Genomic DNA, 20,162 nt, shown 5'->3' with positions numbered 1-20,162 from the left:
TCACTTTGACCCCACGTTTGTGATTTCAGCAGGTGACTTGGTACCTACCCGCCCCCTTCTAGCTGACCGGGAGGTTACCATGGCAACAGCGGATGAAAAACAAACAAGCAAAGCCCAGAAAACAATCTGGTAGTTCTTTTTGTTGTCTTTTTATTTCACTTTTTTACCTTGAAGTCTTTTCTTTGTGGATAATAAATCACCTTATTGTTTTTCACTAAATTGATTTAGAGATTTAGAAATGATGTGACTTGGCAAACACAATTTTATATAGCTAACTTTTTTGTGTAATTATATGCATTGAATTCTCTGCATCGAGGCCGCCCAGGCAGTAAAATAGAGAGGAGAGAAAAAACAAAATCTTAATAAATAATAATTCAGAGGCTAAAAAGTGATCATTTTTATTCCAACAAAAGTTGATTTATTGAAAAAAGTTACAAAGGTTGTCTTTTTTTTAATTACGGTGAAAAAAACATTTAACAAAAAGCTTTTTCCCTCTCCCATACAAAAAACTATTTACAAAGTGCTTCTTCTCATTCGGAACATACAGTAGAGAATTAAAAAGAAATTAAAAAAAACTTTTGGTTCATAATTTGAACCAATATCTTAAAAACTTGTCATTAAACAGTGATTTTCTGTCTGGAGACGTTGCATTCGGAGGGTTTCAATTCAGACGGGAAATTCCAGACTCTGAAGTCTGTAAAAATAATCCCCGCTGCTTCGACCGTTTCATCTGTCATCCCGCTCGCCGCTCTGCCCTCTGATCTCCGCCACACACTTCCTTCGTTTTCAGATTCAAAAATACCTGCGCTCTGAACTCAACGTTCACCGGCAAATTCTTTACCGCACTTCCTGTTTGCCCTCAAACTCCCCTCCCCTTCACATTAAGAGCATCAAAAAACAAACAAACCAAAAACAAAAACACAGCATCTGTGTGCGTTTTCCGCACATTCTCTCCCACATCTGGCGTCACAAAAACAGTTAAATAAAAAAAGGAGATGGGAAAACGATGCTTTGATTTTAATGTTGTCGTCTCCACATGCACTCCTGCGTCAAACTGTAACCGGAAATTGGAAATCAGACCATAAAGTAGTCAGGAAAATTATCAGCTGAGGTAAAAGAACAGGCTCAACTTCCCGTTGACCTCCTGCAGTCTATTTCAGCGATGTCGCGCCACCAACTGGATGTTTTAAAGAAGGCACTCCCATTCAGGGCTTCACCCGTCAGACCGTAGATTTTGTATTAATTTATGAACAAGCTAGCAAGCTTCAGCTGGCCGCTAGCTTTCAAAGCTATAAGCTCCCGACCCCAGTGTGTCTTGTTTTCATTTGACATATTGCTTGCATATATATTGTAGCCAGTTACCAATGTTAATGTTATGTAAATGCTTATTTTCTGTGTAATTATGTCGATGTGCTTTGGGGGTGCAAGGAATTCTGGGGGAATTTACCTGGAATTGAACGCAAACAAGTGTTGTGTTGTAGGTTTGAGTGGTGTGGCTGTGGCCAACAATAGCTATTGTCATTAAACAGACATTCTATTGTCACCCTGGTGTTCTCCCTGACTACTAACAATACAATATATATATATATCCATATATATGGACATATATATTCAATAAAACATAGGCTAAGGCACTTCAGGTGGATATAAGCTGCTCAAACAATTTGACAATAATATCTCAGGATATCGGCTGACTTTGCTATATCTATATGCTAAAAAAGGTGTAGATACTAATTTAATGCTTGGTCTTTAGCTTTTACCTTTCAGGCTAACTGGACTTTTTAACAATGTTATTTTGATATTTTGGCTAACGCAATAATGATTGCACTGGGAGTAGATGAGAACTATGGCTTCAAAAACTGTTTATACACCTCTGTAGGGGTGGTTACCTGCTAGCATTTGTTAGTTGTTTGTTTGTTTTTTTTTTTTTGTTTTGTTTTGTTACATTTTAGCTTCCAGTGCAGTGCATGGCATACAAGGTATCTGCAGCCTCTGTAGAACTTATCTTAGCCTCTACAGCCACTATAACACAGCTTTCCTGTCAACTAATTAGCAACACTTGCTAAAGCTGAGCTGGCAAACTAGTACTTTTGACAGTTTGCAGCTAACATTAGCCTGAAACTGTGTGTGCATTTTCAAATCTCCAAAGCCCATGTAGGTGAAATAGTTAAGTATTAACTTGAAAAGTTATTTTAAAGATAAAGTTGTTCAATGTTATTTTAAGCAAGGCCCCATGCTAGAGCTTGTTGGCGGAGAAGCAAACTTGCATGCTGAAATTAGCTGTTAACATAGCATGTTTTGTAAGCAGTTTTAGCAAAATTTAGAGATTTTCATATCTGGAATCTATCTTTAAACACAAGCTGAGAAGCGACCGAAAGTGTTAGCCGTTCTTATAGTTTTGCATTTTTAGCTTTTGTCTGAGCCTCTGGCGCATGGCAGTTATAGCCCGAGTCACATTTCAGTAGTTAGGTCATGTGGGCTGTCAGCTAAAACGCAACAGTCAGAGCATGGCCTGCAGTTAGCGGCTAATGCTACAAACAAACACCTTTACACAGTGTTAATGATAGCTGTTTATCTTTACTGCGTCCCATAACCTTATTTCCTGAGTGTATGTTTTTTGTCCGTGGTGTAAAAATCATCTACATATAACTGTCATAAACTGCATGTTTATCTGTATGCTAATATGCTGTTCAGATGATCACCACCGGAGGCTTTTACTGTCGCAGGCCCTTTTTTTTTTCCAAGTTTCTCCCAGTAAAGAGAGCCTTTTTTGTTTGACTTCTGAGACACCGTCATGATTTTCGTTTTCATAGCCTCAATAGTCATCAAGGCTGAAGTCTTTAAGATTCTGCTTCCATATCAATAAATCCAGTTTGATTTTTTTTTTTACAGTTGCACCCACTTAAAACATGTTTAAAGGAATATGCTCGGATTTTTTTCACATAATGCCCCTAAAGTTCAAACCGGCACCTCAATCATAGAAACCAACAATAGTTTCTGTGAAGTCCCTGCAATGTAGCTCAGATTCTTTCTGCATCCCATTTTTTGTCTCAATAAAGTCCGGGTGTCGGAGTGAAACCCAACTTGTCTGTGCCCGCAGAGCTCCTTGACACATTGGCAGCAGCAGGAGTCGAGGCGGTGGCGCTGGCGGCGGCATCCAGGCCCAGAGAACGGCGGTATGCGGCGGAGAGTCGGTACAGAACATCTGGCCGGGGGCCCGGATGGGTGTCGGCCTTCTGCGTCATCAGCATCTCAAACAGCGTGCTAACCTCGGACAGCAGGGCACCGCCAAGCGCGCCGTCCTTCTCTGGAGTTTTACCTGGGGGATATGGAAAGCTTTCACTGGTAGGAGGATCTTGGACCCTTTTCAAATTAAAATTTTCCCTCCAAAATGCTAAATTTTTTGAACAAAACTTGAAGAGTCATTAGTGAAAACTAAATATATGGATTCCTCCTGAATTCTGCTATGGAGTAACTTTGATTACAACTAACGTGGATCCTTTAGGGCAGAGCTCGCTAACAGTTAGCATCATTAATGCTAATAATAATAGCATTTATCATCTGGCCAAAATAAAATGGCAAAGAAAAAGCCCCAGATGTGGTCAACAGCACCGATTTGTCAGATATATCATTTTTTTTTTAAGTTGTTCAAGCTTATTTTAGTTGTCTCAAAGCTTAAAGTTAAATAAGAAATTGAAAAATTAAAAGAAATTTAATTGAATTTCTTTCGCAAACAGAGGAACATTTTTCCCTCAAATAGATTCGTTACAGTACCGAATTCGAACATCAGCAGTCATCGCTTTTAAGCTACATCTATTTTGGACGATTTTTAGTTGTTGATTTGTAGATTTATCTGCTGAAACGGAAATACATTTTTCAGGACAGCGGTAGCTTTTTTTTTACCGAAAGTGGAGAAGGACGAAGAGTCCAAGGCGTCCCGCGGATGCAGCTCGTCGTCGGGGGACGGCGGCCCGTTGGGGATGAAGACGTTGTCGTGGTAATCACAGGTGAGCGGGAGGGAGAGGCGGGCCATCCAGGCCGGGTCCTGGACGTCTGAGAACACGTCCTCTGCAAGAGCGACAGAGACCGAGTTTCGATTTCGGTTTCAATTACAGTTTCAATTTTAAATCTTTGAGTGAATGTCTCCGACTGCAGCGCGGACGCTTCTCCGTGTTTCCATGTGTAAATATGTCCTTTGCTGATTTGAAATATGTAAATTTGCAGTGTCGCAGCTGCAGGCGGGGCAGGCGCCAAATGCATCCTGATCCACCAGACAAAAGAAATGAGAAAAATGAATGAAAAACGATCATAGTTACATAAGGTCATTCAAAATGAAAAAAAAATCTATTATTTATCTTGAAAGATGCAAGTTGTCTTTTTTTATTCCCCATTGATTTATAATAATAATATCATGTTATGTAAAAATAATATGAATAACACATTTTCTTAATATAGTACATTAAAACTATGAAAGAAATCCGGTAAATTAAATGCAGATTAAAAAAAAATCCTGAAAATAATAATGTGATAATCATGACAATGTGTTCATAATTTTTTTATTAAGAAAATAAAGTTTTGTGATTTAAAAGGGATTTAATTTAAGCCGTGAGAAAATCCTCTGGAAATTCAAGGGTTTCTCGTAAGTAGAAATGATCGATGACAGAAAATGACTGTGTGTGTGTGTGCGTGTTTGTGTGTGCGTGCGTGTGTGTGTGTGTGTGTGTGTGTGTGTGTGTGTGTGTGTGTGTGCGCGCACATGTGTGTTTCTGAACATTTTGTATGCAATAGTTGTGTGTAAATCTACGCACGGCAGCTCTCTAAAGTTAATATGTGTGTGTATGTGTGTGTGTGTGTGTGTGTGTGTGTGTGTGTGTGTGTGTGTGTGTGTGTGTGTGTGTGTGTGTGCGTGTGTGTTTGTCCCTGCACAGTTGGTGTGTGTGTTTACAGAAGGTGTGTGTGTTCCTGCCATTGTGTTAGTGGAGCCGACGGCTTTACAACTTCGCTTGATGACTGAGGAGTGAGTGGGTTTGTGTGTGTGTTTATGTTTCTGTGTGTGTTCGTACGTTTGTGTGTGTGTGTTTATGTTTCTGTGTGTGTTCGTGCGTGTGTGTGTGTGCGTGCCTGCAGGGTCAATGATCATGTAACTCACACCTGTGTGACAACAGATATTGTGAGTGTGTGTTGGTACTTGGATTGTGTTTTCGCGGTAAACCCCCGCCCCCGCCTCAGCCCACGGTTGTAGATGAATCACTGAAGCCTGATGTTTGCCCAGGAGTGTGTTTGTGAGTTTTAAACTGATGTTCATTCCTGGCATCCGGTGACAAACATACACACACACACACACACACATAGACACACACACACACAAACCATAATTTGGAGCCAGCACCTAAAAGGGCTCTGACGTGATTGGTCTATTAGGACAGCAGGGGTCAGATGTCGGATAAGTCTCTTTAAATATGGTTGAATTCAAATTATTAGCAAAAAAGGGAGATATAAAAGAAGAAAAATCCAAAAAAAAACCTGTCCATTTTCCTTTTTGCTTCTTTTATTTTGTAGTTATTTATTGTTTTTGTGGTGAGCTGGGGTTTAGCAAAGTAACAGAATCGGATAACTTGCTCTCAGGATTATAATCTGTAAGAGATGGTTTTAATTCAACAGTCAACAAACAGAGGAAACCCAGGGGGGTCTTTTCTCAGCACTAACAGTTAGACAACTAACGCTGCAGGTTAGTGTCAGCTTCTTTGTACATTTTACGTTTAAAAAACTGAAACAAGAAAAAAAAAAAAAAAATCAAACCAAAGCTGGTGAGAAACGAACAGGTCGGTTATCAAGAATTGCCAAACCTGAAACAAAAAGGACAGAACAACCGGACAGAAGTCGTCGAGAATTCCACTGATGGAGACGGCCTCCAAAAAGATCAGGAAACTCACAAGAAATCACTTTGGATTATTTACTCTTGGTCTTGAAATTATTAGAAAAAAAATAGCTGACATGTTGATCATAAAAAATAATCATAATAATAATGAATGACAAAAAACAAGAAAAAATTAAACTGTAATTCTAATGAGAAATTGCGTAGCATTTACCTAAAAAATTAAAAATGCAAATAAATTATTTAGTAACCAATGACATAATCCCAACAAATCCGAGGCGATCATAAACATAAATGTTTTTAGTAACAAATCTGTCCACTAGGTGGCGCCAAATCACCCATTCTCTCAAGTTAAATTGCCGATTGTTTCATCCGTGAAACCCGATGCCCTCCTGACTTTTAAGGAGGATTCCGGTGTTTTAAGGTGGATCTACAGCCTGAACAAAGGGAGGAAGGGGAGGGGATGGGCTGGGGGTCTATGGGAGGTCTGGGGGGAGCAGTGTGTGTGTGTGTGTGTGTGTGTGTGTGTGTGTGTTGAAGCCGGGGGTTAATGCCCCCGCATCTGGATATCGTTAAGTGAAGGATGAAAGAGGCGCCGCTCCTTTTTCTCCCCGTTTCTGCTTATAAAGGCCCCAACTTTACAACAATCGTTGCCACTTTTTAACCTCATTTTCCGCAAATTAACACTTTTGACGTATAGTTTGACTTTTGTTCTTCCATTTCACCAGAAAGTCGGTGTTTAATTAATCGTTATTTTTATTATCATTATTACTCCTATTGCTGCTGTTATTATTGATGTCTACATTGATAAGAGATTGATTTATAGAATCAAGAGTCGGAAAAATGACCTCGAAATACCGCAGGAGACGACTTGAAAAATTCTGCCATCAATTATTGGTAATGGCTGCCATGATAAAGATAAGGACAGAAATACCTTAAAGGTCAAAGGTGACGGACAGAAAAAAAAAAAAGACGCGATCCAGGGAGTCGTTTCAAACCTGCCTGACGGATCTACAAACAAATAATAAATAACCGACCGAAAGTGATAAAAGCATAGAAAAGGAAAAAAAATCACCTTAACTCCAAAACAAATCACCTAAACTTTCCAAAAATCGGCTTCAAATGTCAATAGCAGTAATAATAATGGCAGCTGTGGGTCTGATGAAAAGCTTTTGCACGGTGCGGAGGAGTGTGTGTGTGTGTGTGTGTGTGTGTGTGTGTGTGTATGACAGGATGTTTGACCTGCCGTCTGTTATTTCCTGTTTTGGACCCTCCATTGTCACAAATCCAGGGGTCAAAGGTCGCGCTTGGAATCAAAGACTTAGCACCGACAGACCCCACTGTCGCGTCGCCACCGAAGTAGAGCAAGAATTTCGTATGGGTGTGTGTGTATGTGTGTGTGTGTGTGTGTGTGTGTGTGTGTGTGTGGATGATGATATCTGTGTTCATGTGAATGTAAATTTGCAATGTGGGTGTTTTTCATACTGTATGTGTGTATATCTACATACGATTTGTATGTATCTTCGCATCTTGATGTGTTTGTGTGTTTAAGAAATGTCAGTCGTGTGCAGGTTTGCTCTCGTGAGTGTGTGTCTGTGTGTGTGTGTGTGTGTGTGTGTGCTTGTTTACACATGTGTATTTATGTTTGCACTTGTGTATCAGTTATTGCGTGTATGCTTGTGTGCATGCTATCTATGCAAGTGTGTGAGTTTGCAATGTGTGTGTGTGTGTGTGTGTGTGTGTGTGGGGGGTACCAGGGTTGTTGAGCAGGTTGTTCAGCCCCTCCTCCAGCTGGGGGTCAATGGGCGAGTCCCTCCCCGGGTCCCAGTCCACGTCCCCGGCCTCGCTCTCCCCATGTCCGCTGTCCTTGGTACTCTGCCAGTCTGAGCAATCCTGGCCTGTGTATCTGCACATACGCACACACACACACACAAAACACAAATCAAGAATTATAACAAAGTAATCATACACAATTCTTGCTCAAATGATATACATCATTTCATTTCATTTTGCTATTATTTCATATCATTTGATTTTTTTTTTTAGCGATTGTGTGAAATTTCTAGCTTGAAAATAGTGTGACGTTTGTTTTTTTTTCTTCATTTTTAAATGATATATTTACACACACGCAAAAACAAAACACAAATCAAGAATTATAACATAGTAATCACACATATTTCAAGCCAAAATGATATTCAGATTTGATTTAGCTGTTATTTAATTAAATTTGATACATTTTTTTCTTAGTAACATGTGAAATTCCCACCTCAAAATAGTGTAAAGTATGTTTTTTTTATTAATTTTTATACTGATTGATTGCTCATTTGTTTTTTGATCATCATTGTGGGTCTTGAGTCCCAGTCACCCCCGTTTTCCAGCTAAATTCATGCAGACTTGATATTTTTAAAATATTTTTATTTTCCGCTTTTTTTTTTTTCTAACGCAATTTTTAAAGAACTCTCATTTTAATTTCCTCATTTTTTAGCATTGCTGTAATTTAGGGATTTCTTTGCTCTCTTTTCTCTTGCAGATTTTGATTTCGCACGTTTTAATGTCACGATTTCCCGATTTTCGGGAATTTTTATTTATCTCTCTCAAATTTGCACGTGATTAATGCCAAGTTATAAAACTTGTTTTCCTGCTGCAAAGTGTCAAAGACAGGATTCTGGTAGGATTTGTTTCCAGAATCTCCTCCTTGGAGGCTTCAAATATCTTTCAGAAGGAGAAAAAAAAAAAAAAAGAAAGATAAAAACAACGCTGAGACAGAAACCAGGGCGAAGACACAGCCGATCGACCGCTGATAAAATACCAGAGATCTCAGGCTGCTAATCCATTGATAACACACACACACACACACACCACACACACACACACACACACACACACACACCACATATCCATGGTATCAGACCACAGGCTCCGACAGGAAGTGGTAGACAGATTAAGGTGACAGATAATCAGTCGGGAGCAAACAGACGTGCACACACACACACACACACACACACACACACACACACACACGAACACGCGTACAGAAACATTCACACAGATGTAGAAACACGCAAATGCACTATCACATAGACACACAACCACATACAGAAATATTCACACACATGAAAAGGTCGCACACATGCACATTCATGTAGACACACATGGGAAGAACCACAGTCGCAAAGGCGCACACACATACTTGAGACGCACAACAACGTACAGAAATACTCACAAAACATGCACATTCACACACATACACACACACACATACACACACATGGAAAAACACAAAATTGCACACACATGCAAAATTGCACATATACATGTGGAGAGAGACACACACACTTAAGACACACATATGTACAGAAACACACAAGCATAAAAAAAGACATGCACAGGCATTCAAAAAATACATATGGAGGAAGCACATTCACAAACACACACACACACACACACACACACAGAAAGACATTCACTCTCACACCCACTTGAGACACTAAGGCACGAACAGGAACATTCACAAAGATACAAAGATTCACACACACACACACAAACCCCCCCACACACACACATATGTGCACTCACATAAACACACACATATGGAAAGACATTTTTGCACACTTTCAGACACATACACGTAACGATAGATTCACACAGATACAAAGATACATACACACACACACACACACACACACACACACACACACACACACACATATGAGGAGAATCATGTTCACATAGACACACACACACACAAAGACACACATGTATTGCAGTATCCACACAAAAGGCACACACACACACACACACACACACACACACACTCACACATATGGAAAGACATAGTCTCATATACAGTTAAGACACACACACATGGAAATATACATAGACACACATGGAGAGAAACAGACGAACAAACACACACACACTTGAGACATAGACACACACATACAGAAACATTCACGAAAATACAAAGACACACACACACAAGCAGGCTAACAGATGTGTTACACACACATAACAATGTGCAGACACACACAACCGGGTGCACACACACACATACACACACACACTTCATTAAATGGTTGCGGATCATTAAACTACAAAGGAAGCAAAACTCGACCACGACACACACACACACACACACACACACACACACACACACACACTTTGCCATCTGATGCTGATCAAGCTGCTAAAAAAATAATAACAAGACGAAAAAGAGATCCGGCTTCTGATTGGCCCGTTTTTTGGAAACCGCACGGGGGGCATCCAATTAAACGATCCAAAAGCAATCAGTGCCAAGGGGACGAAAAGCAGCGACAAACAGGAAATAAGAATAGAAGATGTTGGTCAGAGGTCATCTAGATTGATTAGGTTGCACAATTGATTTGATTGATGACTTAAAATCCTATTATTCCACCTGGTGAGAGCGTCGACTCCACCAAGATGGCCGACTCTGTTTACCACATCTCTTAGAGGGAACCATGAGACTAAAATAACCTGAGGCGGGTTGTCATCACGCTCTGCAGGAAAGAGTTTTCCTTTCACTTCCTGCTTGAGGCGCCGCATCAACAGCGAGCAGATAGCGTTTTTTTTTTTCTTTTTCTACCCGCAGCACGTCGTCCACGTCGGCGTCAGGTTCGCGGAGGCACGTCAGCGTCTCGTCCTCGGTTTCCTGAATGTTTTACCGGAGGCGATTCGGGAGATGACACAGATCCGCCTCGGGAACAATGGCCTGGTTTGTATCAGGCAGGAGAGGGTGTGTGTGGGGGGTAATCCCGTCGTCATGACGACGCTTCCCGTGAATCATGATGGAGGTGCTTCAACCTGCTCTGGCTCTTGAGTTATTTCTGGAAGCGCTGGTCACTGGGTCAGGAGGCTGGCGTGGCGCACGTATTCAGGGTGACGTTACGAGGGCCCGCCGAAGCGCGTCCCAGCAGGGTTGTGTATGAAAATACATTCAAGATGGCCGCCGGAGCCTGTGGGCCAGTGATGTTGGGAAAACGGCATCCGGCGGTAGAATATCCGACATCGCATCATCATGGTTAGCTGTTGGTCTAATTGAGGATGTTCAGCTAGCTAGTTAGCTAGATGATGATACTGTGTGATAAACAAAACTTTAACCGTCAAAACAGTGTCGATACTTGTTGTCTACAGGTGCAGAGCGACCAGCAGCTAACATAGCTACATGCTATCATGCATAGAGTGGCCATCTGTTGAATCTCTGACGTCACAAAACTACGTTGTCTCTGGCTCATGTTTCGCTAAGGGTCACATAGCTGATGTTCAGCTAGCCAGAGAGCTGGTGGTTAACTAACTCTGTGATATGAAAGACTTTAATAATCAAAGCAGTGTCAATAATAATAATAGTTGTTGTTTAAATTTACTATTTGCTATCATTCATGGGGTGGCTATTGGTTGAATCTCTGTCATTGCACCACATTTTAATTGCTGGTTCATTGTTTGCTAATGACCAGACAGCTGACGTTCAGCTAGTCTATGGTTAGCTAGCTGATGGTTAGCTTACTCTGTGATATGTAACACTTTAATAATCAATACAGTGGCAATAATAATAGTTGTTGATGTTGTTTACATTTACGCGTGCAGAGCGCCCAGCGGCTAGGGTGGCCATTGGTTCAGTCTCTGTCATCACTTCATGACGGTTAGCTTCTTGACAGTTAGCTTACCATGTGATAAACACTACTTTGACCATCAAAACAGCATCTATAACAACAGTTGTTGTTGTTGCTGTTTTAATTTACAGGTGCAGAGCAACCAGCAGCTAACATAGCTATATGCTATCATGCATTGGGTGGTGCCTCATGTATGTTTCCTTGATCTGTGTGAGGAAGAGGAAGACAAGGAAAAGAATGAGGAGTAAGGACTAACCTGCCCGTCCGGTGAGAGTATTTGTTTCCTCGGAAGTTGGGCCGTGGTTGGAGCTGACCCTGTCGGAGGAGGGAGAGGAGCTGGGAGATCTGCTGCAGGGAGGAAGAACAGGGAGGAGGACAAAACCTTGATTAGATGAATCACTGAAAAGAAGGAAAGTCAAAGTAAATCAGGAAAAAAATACATCAGGATTTATTTCTCTTTGGATTAATTGGATGAAATTTGAGATCCTGGTTATCTCTGAATGAGTGAATGGTTGTGTGTCTATATGACGAGTAAATGAGAGGGTGAATAGCAATATTCCCCTATAACTTGTGAATGAAAGAGTGAATTGTTGTTTATTATTTATGACATGATGAATGAGTGAGTGGATGTATGTCTATATATGTGCACCTATGACTGCTCTGGGGCGAATCCCTCCTCTCACCCTATGAAACCTGTGATAATGAATCACTGAATACACGGATTATAAACTGTCTATCTTAATCTTATTTTCTTCCATTTATTATTATTTCTTATTTATTAATGCAGACCTCCTTGTCAGCTCTAACTCTGTATTGGAGTCCAGTCCATTTGACTTGAGACTCATGAAACGTTCCAGTTTCATGATCCGCGACCATTTCATAAAGAGTGTGTGTGTGTGTGTGTGTGTGTGTGTGTGTGTGTGTGTGTGTGTGTGTGTGTGTGTGTGTGTGTGTGTGTGTGTGTGTGTGTGTGTGTGTGTGTGAGTTTCGCTGGTAGAAAGTGATAAACATTTTTCTCTTTGTGTGAGAACCAGCTGGCTCTGTCCATCTCACATCAGACCTGTGCATGTGTGTGTGCAAGTGCGAGCATGTGTGTGTGTGTGTGTGTGCTTGAATGCTCACAGACTAATATTTGACCTTGTTTTAGCGTTGGTGTGTATGTGTATTTGCGCATGTGCAGGAAACGGTCTATTCTTCTCTAGCTTGTTTCCTTCCAGGATGGACGTAGAAATATGGATGTGCGTGCTCATGCATGCGCATGTGTGTGTGTGTGTGTGTGTGTGTGTGTGTATGTGTGTATGTGTGTGTGTGTAGGTGAATGGTAAATCCCCCCTCCCATCCATCAGGCCTCTTCCTCTCTGAACCCTCAAGGGAGGAGTGAAGCGTCCAAAGGCCTTGCCGTGCCAACTGGGCCGGCCGGGAGGGGAGGGTTGTGTGTGTGTGTGTGTGTGTGTGTGTGTGTGTGCGTGTGTGTGTGTGTGTGTGTGAGACGGGGAGGTGAAAAATAACTTCACGTGACGGCGCGGGTCGGCAGCGAGCTCTTTGTCCTCCTCACTTTCTGCCGTCTCCTCCCGCCTTTAACCCTTTCTGCCTCTTTTCCTCTTGATTTCCCAGCCAATTCTTAAGGGTTCTTGTCAAAATCTTATTGTCGTGGCAACTGGACTTGAAGAAAATCAAGTTCAGTTGCCACGACAAGAAGATTTTCACAAGAATTTACCGTGACATGGATGACTGAGAACCTCCACAGACTTAAGGGGTCTTCTTGATTTCACACCTAATTTAAGGCCATTTTTTTCTGCCTGCCATTTTCTGGAGGAGGGTCATTGAATCTAATGCAACACTACCTTTTTTTAGTTAAATTGAACTTTTTGGCTCAATTTATCACCAGTCTTCATTCTTATTTTCTTTTCTATCATTTTTGTTTCCTTTTTTTTACCCACCCACCTACTATAACTGTGCACAAGTCATTAGCTTTCATTTATTTTTATCTTCTGCTCAAGTTATTTTCTTTCATTTTATTTTGTCTTTTATTTCCTTTTTTTTGTAAGAGATATTTGTCTGCAGAAAAAAATTCCCCGCGATGGAATCAGTCAACTCTATCTTACCTTATCTTATTTAAGCAACTTTAATGAACTGCATGAATGAAATCCTGGTCTGTGATTGGTCAGATTTGCTGTCAATCGCTTTGACCCCTCCCCCCCCAGCCAAAGAGTGCAAAGGGCTCCTCGGGCTCATTAGAGAGCGACGGTGTCCCGTTACACCACAAACACATCGCCGCCGCCCCCCCCGGCCTTCTCGGACCCCCACCACCCCCGACCCCCGACCCCCCCGGCACCAATCTGAAAGTGATATGTGATATTTACAAAAAAAAAAAAAAAAACACACATCTGTCAGAGTTTCTCCGGGCGGATTACAGTGTGTGACATACGAGCACCTGAATAAACTGGCTGCTCACAGCTTCCAGAGTCATCAGTCATCCAGGCGTAGACACACATACACGTGCACACATACACACACACACACGTGCACACGCATGCATGCGCGCACAGACGGCAGCCCTTGGCGTGTCTGAGTAAGTCATCATACAGGACAGAAGGCTGCTGGGAAAATGTAATGGAAGCCACTGTGTGTGTGAGTGTGTGTGTGTGTGTGTGTGTGTGTGTGTGTGTGTGTGTGTGTGTGTGTGTGTGCATGTGTGTGTTTTACTCTCTAATGGACTTCACTTCAAATCAATCTCAAAGCCCGGGGGGGGAGGGGCAGTTAATTACCCCGCAGTAACTGTAAGCACATGTTGGATTGAATGTGATCTCACACACACACACACACACACTTACAGACGTAGACGCATGGACACACGGACACACACACACACACACACATACACGTGCACGCGAGTGCTTTTTTTTCCCGATGGAAGTAAAATGACGGTGGCCCACATTAATGTTTTCGGGCAGTGAGAAGTGGGGAAAAAAAGATTCAAGGAAGGTGTTCTCTCTAATGGACACAAAACTCAGAGGTTCTCCGGTCCGGGGAACCTCGGAGAACCTCAAGGTTCCTCGGGGAACTTCAGGAAATGGGGTTCTTTCTTTTATCAGCAGAAAATGAACCCGGTTAAAGTGTCCTAAAACTTTGCAATTAAAATTTAAGGAACTGAAATTCCCCTTAAACAACCTGAAAACATTCTTTGAAACGAGGAATTAAACCACCAATCAGAAGAAATTACCTGAAAATAGAAGGAAATTAAATGAAACAATAAATTAATGTTAAATCAAAATTGAATCGAGTAAGGTAAATAAATCATTATCTTTCTGATCTAGTGATTATTGGTTGTTTTGTAGCTCCATGATGTAATCGATCCATTGGGTAAAACAAACAAACGTGTCGAGTACTCATGTTGTTTAGAGTACCTGCTCAGAGTACTTGAGGTATTTGAGGTATTCTGAAGTACTCTCCTGGTGGAACCCGTGACCCACTGCTTACCTGCACCTCCGGGGACGCCGCCGACAGCTCGATGGAGTCGGCGAAGGCGGCCATCGACAGGCGGACCAAGTTGCGCAGCATCTGGCGCCTTTCTGCGTCCGGCCCCCCGCGGCCCTCCGAGGCCCTCGGCCTCCTCAGGGTCGCCTGGGAGCCCGACGACACGGCGTCCGGCGCCACCGCCTCCTTGTCGCGCTGGCGCCTCAGGGTGCTGGAGTGCGACGCCGTGGAGGACGACGAGTTGCGGGACTTGCGGAGGGTCCGCTGCGACGTTGCCGGTGTCAGCGTCCCGTCCAGCTCTATGCTCCCCGGCTTCCGGAGCGTTTTCCCACGGTGGGCAGCGGGATGGTCTCCGTCCAGGTGGGACTGGGAGTGAAAGCTGGCGTTGATCAACGACGGCGTGAAGTCATACTGGCTTTGGGCCTGCTGGTCCTCTGACATCTCTGGGGGCGGGGCCAAGGGTTGGGTTTCTCCGTCGTCCCCGGGAGGGTCCTCTTTACGCCCCCTGATGACGGGAATCAGCTGGATGTCGGACTTCCGAATATTCTTCTGAGGGCGTCGCGGATGGCGGGTGTAGGTGGACTCGGCATGCCTGCAGTTGTATGCTCGGTTGTCCCGTTTCTCGGGGCGACAAAAGGTCGTCACCAAACCGATGGCCAGCAGAAGGAGCAGGCAGGTGGCGCCCAGGCAAATCGCAAGCATCATGGTGAAGCTCAGCTGTCCGCGGTTGCTGGGCGACGAGTTTTTCAGATGATCCCTGAGGTTTATGAAGGTCACCTCCAGGGTGGCCTTAGAGGTGAGGCTTGGCGTTCCCATGTCTGACACGGAGACCTCCAACGCCACAGTTTTCCCAATGAGCTCCGTGGCGTTGGTGGTGTTGACGAAGAGCCGTCCGGTAGACTCGTCCAACCAGAAGAGTCCGGAGGGGTTGCCATCGGTGATCTGGTACCGGAGCTGCCCATTCAAACCCGAGTCTGGGTCTTCAGCCTCGATGGTGGACGCCAGGAAGAAATTGGACCCGCCTCGTGCCAAGCGGTTGGTGGGCAGGACAGTGGAACCCTCATTCATCTCGTTTCCGATCTCGCTCACAATCTCTCCTTGGTCTGCGTTGACCGGGACGCTCAGCTGCGCCCGTCCCTTCCTGGGTTTGGGCTCCTTGATGACAGGGTGGTTGTCGTTGACGTCCTGGATCTGGATTCGCACAGTGGCAGTGGTGGAGAGCGGCGGGTGTCCCTGGTCCACCGCCTCCACCAGGAAGGAGTAGGCACGGGACTCCTCAAAGTCCAGCGGCTGCTGAACGCTGATGACGCCACTAGTGGGGTGAATGGCGAAGGGCTGCACAAGGGCCTCCGAGTGGTGGCTGGAGTTGTAGATGGAGTAGGACACCCTGCCGCTGAGCTCCAGGTCCATGTCGTGCGCCTGGACTTTCAGCGCGCGGTAACCTGCAACGTTGTTCTCCTGGAAGGAGGCTTCGTAGACCGCCGAGGAGAAGACGGGTGCGTTGTCGTTCTCGTCCAAAACGCTGACGGGAATGTGCTTGACGCAAGACAGAGGCGGGTCCCCGTGGTCGCGTGCCACGATGGTGACGTTGTACTCCATGACCCTTTCCCGATCCAGGTTGCCGGCGGTTACGATCATGTAGTTGTCCCCGTGGATCCGTTTCAGCCGAAAAGGCCCGGAGTCGTCCTGGATGGTGGCCGACACTCGGCCGTTCTCCCCCGAATCTGCGTCAGACACCATGACCAGGGCAAGGAAGGTGTCCACAGGCGCCCCCTCGAGGACATTGGCTGCCGGCGCCGTTGGAGGCGTCCAGGTGGTGTGTATCCTGGGTGCGTTGTCGTTAATGTCCCGCAGCTTGACGTGGAGCTTGCAGTGTGAGGGGATGGCGTTGGGCCCGCGGTCCCGCGCACGGATGATCACCTCATAAGACGGCTGGGCCTCGTAGTCCAGTGGGGACCGCAGACTCACTTCACCAGTTCGCGGGTCCACAAAAAAGAGCCGCTGGACTTCGGGACGGTTGTGTTTGCTGAGTGAGTACTCCACCTCGCCATTGGCACCCTGGTCGGGATCGGTGGCCTTGAGCGTGATGACGGTCGTCCCGCGAGCCGTGTCCTCGCCGAGCTCCACGACGGGCGCGGCGTCCTCAAAGGCGGGGCTGTTGTCGTTGGAGTCCAGGATGTTGACGCGGACCAGTGTGGTCCCAGACCGAGGCGGATTCCCTTTGTCCCAGGCGGTCAGCGTGAGGTTGAAGGTCGCCTGCGCCTCCCGGTCCAGCTCCTTGATGACGATCAACTCCGGCTGCTTGTTCCCGCCCGGACCCCCGGAGACGTCCAGCTTGAAGTGCTGGTTGACGGACAGCAGGTAAGTCTGCAGGCCGTTGGGACCGGCGTCTGGATCCACGGCACGGTCCAAGGGGATCCGCATATTCAGGCTGGCCGTCTCCGAGATCTCCACCTCCTGCAGGGCGGCGGGGAAGGTGGGGCTGTGGTCGTTGATGTCCACCACCTCCACCCGCACTCGCAGGCAGTTCACCGCTCCGCTCTTCCTGTAGAGGACGCTGAAGGCCACCTCACATGGGTCCGAGCCGCGACACAGTTCCTCCCGGTCCAGCTGGCTCTGGGTGGAGACCACGCCGTCCCGGGCGCTGACGGAGAAGGGAAGGGCCTTCCCTTGCTCGACAACCTGGAAGTTCTCCAGGGCGCCACCTTCGTCCCGCTGCCAGAGGTCGTCGGACAGACGGCCGACCCGAGTCCCGAGGGGCTGCTGCTCCCGGACCCGATACTGGACGGTGATTGACGAGGGCTCAGGGGCGAGAGTCCACGAGCCCGGGCTCAGGACCAGGACCAGGACCAGGATCAGGGACGACGGCGACATGGCGAGGAGGGGGACCGGCCTGTCGGCTAAACAAATGCCCCCGCTGGCAGGAAAACCATCAACAGGAGCGAGAGGTTTTCTTCAAAGCAGAGGACAAATAATCCGAAGAGGGCAAAAAAAAAAAACACTTCCTGGAAAACAAACGACAAAAAAAAGGTTGGTTTTTCTGCAGGATTTTAACAGGATACCAAACAAAATAAGTAAAAACACCTCAATTTTCAAGTGAATTAAGAAAAAAATAGTTTTCTGACATCTAAAGTGGGATTTTAAAACCAAACAATAGATGTCATTGTTTTTGACTTGTTTGTTTGGTGATGCTTTACTATGGCTCAGAGGAGAACCACAACAAAATATAATTCTTTAAATGCCTTCATTGTAAATGGTCCCTTAAAACAAGTTAAAATAAAAAAAAAAGAAAATTAGAATTTAAAAAAAAGTACAAAGTGTTAGTTTGTTGTTTGAAAATTTACTTTGTACGTATTTAAGCAAATTAAATAAAAAATAATACCCTTTTAAGATTGAAGAGGAAATCATTTTTACTTTATTGTGATTGACCCTTAAACAGTAGTCCAAGAGAACTTTTTTTTTTGAATTACAAAGTTTTAATTTGAAAAATTTTGAATTTGAATTCAAGGTGAATTCAATAAAGTTATCAACTTTTTGAGGTCTGAATTACCTTTTTAGAGAAAGAATTTGATGCATTTAGTGAGTTACATTCAGTTCGGATGAAGGGATTATTTTCTTCTTAGAGGTAAAAGGAAACATAAAATGGTCCGAACCTGTGAGGTGAAAGGTTTCTTTTGCTCCGGAGACGATCAGACCCGTTCGTCCTCTCACTTCATCCTCCTCCTCCTCCTCCTCCTCCTCCTCCACCTCCTCCTACTCCTCCTCTTCTTCACCGCAGCGGAGTTCTCCTCCGACTGAGGAACTTCGGATGCAAGCTTCCCCACATGGCCACCGAGCCTCGGCCAATCGGAGCGCGGGAGGAGGAGGAGCGCGGCGTGCAGAAAAAAAAATCCCCCTCCTCCTTTTCCTCCTCCTCCTGTCCCGAGGAAACGCAGCATACCTCTGGAGTGCTTTTAAAGAAACTCGACACCGACCTCCTCCTCCAGATCCCCCTCCGTCACTCCTCGGCCTCCAGCCCTTGGGCCTCCTGGAGAAGGTGAATGAAACACAGATGGAGTTGCGAAAAAAAAAAAGGAAACATGACAGAAGCCGGCTAATTTAAAAAACAAACGAATAAAAAGTCGGAGAAAACAAAAGAGGCTTTAGATTTTTATTAGAAAACCAGATTCTGAATGTTTAATTTTATTGTTTCTATAATTGACATGACTTCTCCTCGGAGGGGGCGGGGCCAAACCTAGCTGTCTCAGGGGGCGGAGCTTAGCCTGCAAGGGTCAGCTGTCAATCACAGGTGCCTTCAAAGAACCCAACCAGTGTGGGAGGAGGACGGATAGCGTGGAGAGAACAACAACAACAAAATATTGTAATATTTCTCAACTAAAAATTGAGAGAATGACAACGAAATATCTGGAGCACAATGATATAACATTAACAGAACAACAAGGGAACAATGGCAGAACAACTAACAACTAAACATTGGGAAAAAATATGCAACTAAACTAAAAACAACAACTAGACGCCTGGAGAACGACAACTACACATTGGGAGAACACCAACAACGTCTGGAGAACATCAGAGTGACTACACAGTAGGTTATACTTTTATTTTAACACACACATACACACAGTTGCTCATACACACACATACAACAAACACACACATCTCCTGCACTGCAGTGTTTTCTGGTGCAGAACTTCCCTGAGGGCCCAGAGGAACCTTCAAGGGTATCACCTTCCTCCCGGCTCGGATTCACAGGACCATGTTCTCCTCGTGCTGGAGACCCCCAGCCCTCACGCTAGGGGATGGACCACTGGGGAGGGGAAGCAGGAGTGAATGTGTGTGTGTGTGTGTGTGTCTGTATGTGTGTGTGTGTGTCTGTATGTGTGTGTGTGTGTGTCTGTGTTTGCAAAGTAGACAGTCGCCTTGTGCAATTTGATGAACTGGGAATGTCATTTCTCCCGTGGACACACACACACACACACACACACATGCACACACTGACACACACACACGCTCTTCAGACTAATCTGTCTCAGATTAGTTTACCACCTGTATGAAGGTTTGCTTTTGGGATTTTGGCATTTCTTCTGTGAATGTGTGCCTGAGTGTCTTTTTACACACACACACACACACACACACACACACACACACACATAATAAATGTATCAGTCACTGGATCTGTGCAT

At 44.7% G+C, this 20,162-nt stretch overlaps 1 protein-coding gene across 2 annotated transcripts; it reads right to left on the bottom strand.

The window, feature by feature from the left end:
• Positions 1-395: 395 nt before the first annotated feature.
• Positions 396-18,035, bottom strand: pcdh12 (protocadherin 12). Of its 2 annotated transcripts, none has more exons than XM_086139312.1 (5): positions 14,983-18,035; positions 11,759-11,850; positions 7,630-7,781; positions 3,904-4,068; positions 396-3,319 (listed from the first exon to the last, which is right to left on the bottom strand). In XM_086139312.1, the coding sequence occupies exons 1-5, from the start codon at positions 17,851-17,853 to the stop codon at positions 3,051-3,053; spliced, it is 3,549 nt and encodes a 1,182-aa protein (XP_085995438.1). In that variant the 5' UTR covers positions 17,854-18,035; the 3' UTR covers positions 396-3,050. The 2 variants fall into 2 exon arrangements, with proteins under 2 accessions (XP_085995438.1, XP_085995440.1); XM_086139314.1 differs by having other exon boundaries at positions 11,759-11,847; positions 14,983-17,853.
• Between the last annotated feature and the right edge of the window lie 2,127 nt (positions 18,036-20,162).

This window comes from Fistularia commersonii, chromosome 31, assembly GCF_037954325.1.
Source record: "Fistularia commersonii isolate RoL2024-O1a breed Wild chromosome 31, RoL_Fcom_v1.0, whole genome shotgun sequence".
In the NCBI taxonomy this organism is placed as follows: Eukaryota; Metazoa; Chordata; class Actinopteri; order Syngnathiformes; family Fistulariidae; genus Fistularia; species Fistularia commersonii.
The sequence above is the reverse complement of the archived record's forward strand: the minus strand, read 5'-3'. Positions and strand labels throughout refer to the sequence as shown.